At 44.5% G+C, this 5,798-nt stretch overlaps 1 protein-coding gene across 1 annotated transcript; it reads left to right on the top strand.

The window, feature by feature from the left end:
* Positions 1–1,709: 1,709 nt before the first annotated feature.
* Positions 1,710–3,393, top strand: LOC147898068 (peroxidase 57-like). Its single transcript, XM_087379825.1, has 4 exons — positions 1,710–2,072; positions 2,187–2,378; positions 2,531–2,696; positions 2,813–3,393. The coding sequence occupies exons 1-4, from the start codon at positions 1,860–1,862 to the stop codon at positions 3,211–3,213; spliced, it is 972 nt and encodes a 323-aa protein (XP_087235951.1). The 5' UTR covers positions 1,710–1,859; the 3' UTR covers positions 3,214–3,393.
* Positions 3,394–5,798: the final 2,405 nt, after the last annotated feature.

The following is a 5,798-nucleotide window of genomic DNA, read 5'->3' on the forward strand; positions in this document are numbered from 1 at the left end:
TCCCCCATTGTGTATGTGAGAAAGCCACAAGTGAGACTCCTTTCGTCTCTCCCACTATCTTCACAACATGTGCTATGGGTACTGGGTGGCATAGTATCATTAACCAATTTGTTAGGCTCTTGGGGACTTTCATTTTCTGAAGTATCTTGATCAATCTTCATCCGCACATGTGGCTTATACTTTCGAAACTTCTTACGTTGGGAATTGTGGGGTAACGTTTTCACTGGTAAGGTGCTCCCAAGTAAGGGTTCATTTGCTGTGCATACTCCTTCTAGTCTCTCAGGAGACCATTCAAGAGGAGGTGGTTCAAATTTTGAGGGAGCTGGCTTTGCAAGACACAATTCGATGATCCTTGTTTGGCCTCGTTCAAATTCATTGAAGTGTTCGGCCCTGGCTTTTTTGTAATTTCCTCCTGTAGCTTTCTTGTGGGATCTTCTACTATTATTTATCTTTGGAAGTTCAAGGGCATGCAGAATGGTTGTCTTATCTTGCTGGCGACATCATGAGTGCGATGCATGCATGACATCAGACTAGGCGTCGATGTCTACGCATGCGACACACGGAGATGCAATCATGTCAAAGAGGCAGACTGTGTTCGCATCAAAGAATGTGCATAAGGCAAGCTGCAGACATCAGAGATCATCTCAGGGGAAAATCTAACGGCTCATATCGAACGAGGGGGACTGTTGTCTATTGCTCTGTAGAACAGACATGTGGCGATAGAATGACACGTGGTCATGGGATGACGACACGTGGGAGGCGAGGTAAATTCGAGTTGTCAGATGGTTGTGTTAGCAATCGGAAATCGCGTCGTTGTCATTTTCAATTTTCGAGAATGTTGATGTGTCAATTGGAATAAGCTATTTACCTTGAGTTGGATTGGAAGGCCCTTTGATCGGACGGTGGAGGATTGATTTTCCACCGATTGAGGCCTGTCAACGGCGAGGGTTGGCAAAGCAGAGATCTAGACCGTCAAATCCTTGCCTCTTCATAATCATAATTGGGGAGGAAAAAATCCACCGTTTGATTTCTGCGACTACCGGCTAACGCCCGTCGCCTGCGCAGACTGCTCTGACTGCAGCAGGAATTGCGTGGAGTCCCTAATCGAGCCGCCATTTCGTCCACTAAAATGAAGGCACGTGTCTCATTGGTATCGCCCCCCTGTCCGCTGAGGGCTGGAAATCGGCATCGGTCATCGATTTCCGATCGAAAAACTGGCACAACCAGCTCCCGGCCTCCGGCAGATCGCCGGGAATCAGCTCCCGACGTGGATTCCCTACTCCTTGACGGATAATTGGCAGATGCTAACTTGGAAGTAGAAACTTGGAACATGAAAGATTTGGAATTTTGAGGAGGTTGGAATTTGGAAATATTGAGATGAGAGTGAGTAAAAGTGGCGTAGACCGGTCGGCGATCAGCGAGCTTTCAAGTTTCGAAGGCGGTGGCACTGCTGATCATCTGATATCATTCAATAAAGAATCCATCAATTTTCAGAAGCGCATTCCATGTGTTGGATAAGAAAAGCCTGTCATTCTTGCTTGCTTGAAAGTTGAAGGTGCCTGCTGCTGGCGGTGAACTTCATGAATCGTAAGTACTTGTCCACAATAAAAAAAGAGTTAGATCATCTGCTGCTGTCACGCGCGATTCCTGCAATGGGAAGCACGCAAACTATAGAGCGTTTTTCTCAGACTGCGTTTCTGCACAATCCATCCAAACTTCCACACTTCACAGTCCACAGAATCTCTTTTATCGGTTTTCTATTCAATCCATTCAACCATCACCTACATATATACTCATCACCGTCACCGCTTTGTATACATCTTCAGAATTTACGGTTGCTTTCTTCCCTACCACCAAGCATGGCGGCTATGCTTCCCATCCTTTGCTCCTCTGCTCTCCTCGTCCTCATTGGAGCTGCTTGTCCCGCTCGCGGTATGGAACCTCATTTCTACGACAAAACTTGCCCCAACGCAGAGCCTACGATCTTTTCCTTGGTCCAGCAACGCTACAATGTGGACAAATCCATTGCGCCCGGTCTCATCCGTCTTCTGCTCCACGATTGCTTCGTAAGGGTCAGTACAGTGACCCTTCTATGAACTATTCCTGAAGATAGCCGTTTTTACAGCGCGACTTATGTTTGCTGCTGATTTTGGCCTGCATTGCGCGAAATCGTTGCTATCTTGCAGGGCTGTGATGCTTCTATCCTCCTGAGATCAACTCCTCAAAACAAAGCAGAGAGGGATGCCCTCCCGAATTTGCCTCTCAGTCACGTCTTCGACTTCATCGATCAGATCAAGGAAAGCCTGGAGCAGGAGTGCCCTGAGACTGTGTCTTGCGCTGATGTCATTGCCATAGCTGCTCGAGATGCAGTGAGCTTGGTGAGTCTAGTGTCACTGTGCTTGAATCTGAAAACAGCTCGTATCCAATGGCACTGGCTACACATCCACTATCCACCGTGCTGTAATCTTTCTGCATGATGCATTCATTGAATATGGAAGCGAGTTTATGGTTGAGCTCAAAATGGATGCAGACGGGCGGCCAATATTTCGAGCTGCTGTTGGGTCGCCACGATGGGATGGTTTCGCTCGCTTCCGAGGCTCTTAGTATGCTTCCGGACACAAGCGATTCGCTACCACAAGCCCTTGCGGCGTTCAACGCCAAAGGTTTCACTGCGCAGGAATTCGTTGCCTTGCTTGGTGATTATTTTACCTCCTAGGTTCCACAATGACTTCAAATTTGGGTCTTGCATTCATGAGCAGTCCGCTGTCCTAAGAAACTAGAATCTTATGCTCCGCTTTCTGTCGCCATACAGGTGCCCATTCCATCGGGACGGCGCAGTGCGACTCCGTGGATAACCGCTTGTACAACTTTCAAGGGACAGGCAAAGCAGATCCCTCCTTGAGCCCTTCCTTTTTGCAATCCCTTAAGGGGCAATGCCGAAGCTCTCAGAGTCGCATCTTCATCGATCAAGGCACTCCATTCTCTCTCGACAACAGTTACTTCAAGGAGATCTCAGAGGGAAGAGCTGTGCTTGCCGTAGACGAACAGCTAGTGCAACAAGAGAGCACCAAGTCTGCTGCAGCAAGATTTGCTCACAACGAATTCTATTTCCAGACGTTTTTCCAGCATTCAATCAAGAAACTGAGCTTGCTAGACGTACTCACACACGGCGGCGAAACTAGGAGAAGGAAATGCTATGAAGTGAATTCGTAAGGATAATGCAAACCGAAGGTTGACAAAAGAAAGGCAAGGGGTGCGAGGAAGGAAGATGATTGGCTGCGGTATAAATTGCTGCTTACGCTTGTTGCTGTGGCAGCTGTAACAGCAAGTTACAGCGTTCGGGCCTCTGTGTTTTTCTTGCTTAATTAACAGTCTCGGTTCTTCTAAGTTTTACCTTGATCCTTGTCTTGCACGCACCGCGATATCATGCTCTTCTGCGCCAAACTTTTAGAGGAAGCTCCATTCAAGGGGCTTTTTTGGCCGCCATTTTAGTGCTAGTCCATGTTTTACACACTAGGGTGGAATTTTAGTCCGCCATTGGAAAGTAGGAAAATTCTTGCCATTAATTGATCTGCAACTCCTATCCGGATATGTAGCTTCATCTCCATCAAATAGAAAAGACATATTCTCCTCCTCTCGCATAAAAGTTGGCGACATCCTTGAGAGGTTGCCAGAGAGCTTGTTCTCACGTCTCCTCCTATCAGCCCCACGAGGGCATTCCCACATACCCTACAAGTATAAACAGCCATCCTTGTTTCCCTCCTTTTTTCCCTCCATGACATAAGCCCCTAAGTCACTTTTCTACCGACTTTTTATGGATGACACGCGGCTCCCCACTCCCTTTGAGGGTGTTTACAAACTAGGGTATAGCGGTCAATCTTGTGGAGGGCTAACTTTTTGATAGTGTAAGGGGCAACACCTATGGGTTCTTTTAAGTTTTTCAACATGTAAATATATCTCACAAATAACCATGGAGGGAGAATATAAAGTTTTCAAAAAAAATAAAAATAAAAAACTTAGTGGAAAACCTCAAGGCCCAATACCAAAGGCATTGGTGGGCCAGTACTATGTCACATGAGGACTAGCTCAACTTGTTATGAGAGCTTGACACCTAAGCATATTCATGCAAACTCATGCCTCTTTACTGGTTCTTCCCATGGAGAGAAAAAGGGGGGCTGTTGTCATTGTAAAGGCACGCGCCTCTTTATCGGCCCCTTTACCCTAGCCCATGCCTGCCGATGGTGATTTGGATGCATCTGGGCTAGGAGCTGGACACGTGCAAGTAATCTTGCTTGCCCATGGTCCATGGCTGGTGCACATGGTGCGCTAGTTTATAAACATCCTTACAATCAAGAAGAAATGGTGGTCAACCATTTTTTGTCACCCTCTACTTTCTTCCATTAGCTACTCCTTCCACGATCGCTTGTTATAGCTTCCTCCCTACCAAGAATCATACCACCTTGTTTTCAAGTGGAGAACATGATTTAAGTATTTCTCTAAATTTGACATCACACAAATTTACATTCCAAAAGCTTACCTTTATGAGAGCCCTAGATCTGACCCAACCCATTGCCCCAATATTGTTACATGAAGGATGGGAAAAGCAGAGGAAAAGCAATTACCTCAAGTGCCAACAATCTTGCACTTTCTAATTGCAATCCATAAGCTTCCACTTTAGTAAGGACCTCATTGGAAAGAGGTTCAAAAGTCAAGATTGACACTAGGAAACTCGAAACGTGGAAGAGTCCCACTTTCAATATGAGAAATTCTAATGGGAGGTTGGAAATTCCATCACCCATTGCTATTGCATGTCTTGCCCATGCCCTTAACTTCTACATAAGGCCTTAGCTATTCCCACTTGCAAATCAAAGCTAGTGCACCATTGTCATCGCTTAGCATCTTAATTTGCAAGGAAGGCCTTCCATTTAATCCTTTTACACATATCATCTCTCAACCTCTTATTTAATGGCTTTCTTACCAATAACTATTAGAATTTCCCACACTTAAAGTCTTCAACCCCTGAAGGGGAAATAGATGGCCCCAATGTTGGAAGAGTAAATGTGAATGAACTAGTAGGAGGACACAATGAATGTAGGTTTGTTTAGACTCCCTACACACGTTTTTTAGAGAATATGTTAAGAAAAAATGATGAAAATATGTTCTCATTCCTTCATTTTTCCTAAAACCGAGAGGATATCCATACATGTTGTACCATGACAATACGAACATCCCATCCAATGACTTGAGCACTAAGAAGCACTTAACAAAAGTTTAGCTAAATTTGTAATCAAGCTATACCACATCGTACTGGTTTTACACTCCCTACTTCTATTGAAATTATATGTAAGCATTTGTTATTAGTAGTGGGTGAATGATATAGTCTATGTTGCATATATATGTTGGAAAGATATTAAAGGTGGCACTATTGTCCTTGTCACAAGGATTTCAAAACCGTACAAAAAAAATTTGTATAGCTGAATTTCCCCATGTGGTGGTTGATGAACCATTGAAACTTATCTCAAGTGTAAACCTTGCATACATTGCATTGCATTCCAAAGACATTGAGACATACTCTGTACTCTTAGAAAACCAAGCAAGTATACATACTTCAAAGACAAAGGCATCATCATCCATAGGAATGGTAACATGGCAGCAACATAATAAATAGTAGATGCTCAATAAGAATAAACTAGTGCTAATTTACTCCAGGATTAAACACAAAGAAAATCACTTGTACTCTCTTCCATTAGATGGTGGCTTCCCTCCCCATAGATTTCTCAAAATAAAGGACCAATAAT

Source organism: Dipteris shenzhenensis, chromosome 9 (assembly GCF_047967505.1).
Source record: "Dipteris shenzhenensis isolate YYH24624 ecotype China chromosome 9, Dip_SZ_1.0, whole genome shotgun sequence".
NCBI classification, from domain to species: domain Eukaryota; kingdom Viridiplantae; phylum Streptophyta; class Polypodiopsida; order Gleicheniales; family Dipteridaceae; genus Dipteris; species Dipteris shenzhenensis.

Excerpts from the sequence above, each read along its gene's own strand:
- LOC147898068 (XM_087379825.1), top strand. The coding sequence starts at position 1,860 with ATGGCGGCTATGCTTCCCATCCTTTGCTCCTCTGCTCTCCTCGTCCTC. Across the intron at positions 2,073-2,186 it reads TCCACGATTGCTTCGTAAGG|GGCTGTGATGCTTCTATCCT; the intron begins GTCAGTACAGTG and ends GCTATCTTGCAG. Across the intron at positions 2,697-2,812 it reads GGAATTCGTTGCCTTGCTTG|GTGCCCATTCCATCGGGACG; the intron begins GTGATTATTTTA and ends GTCGCCATACAG.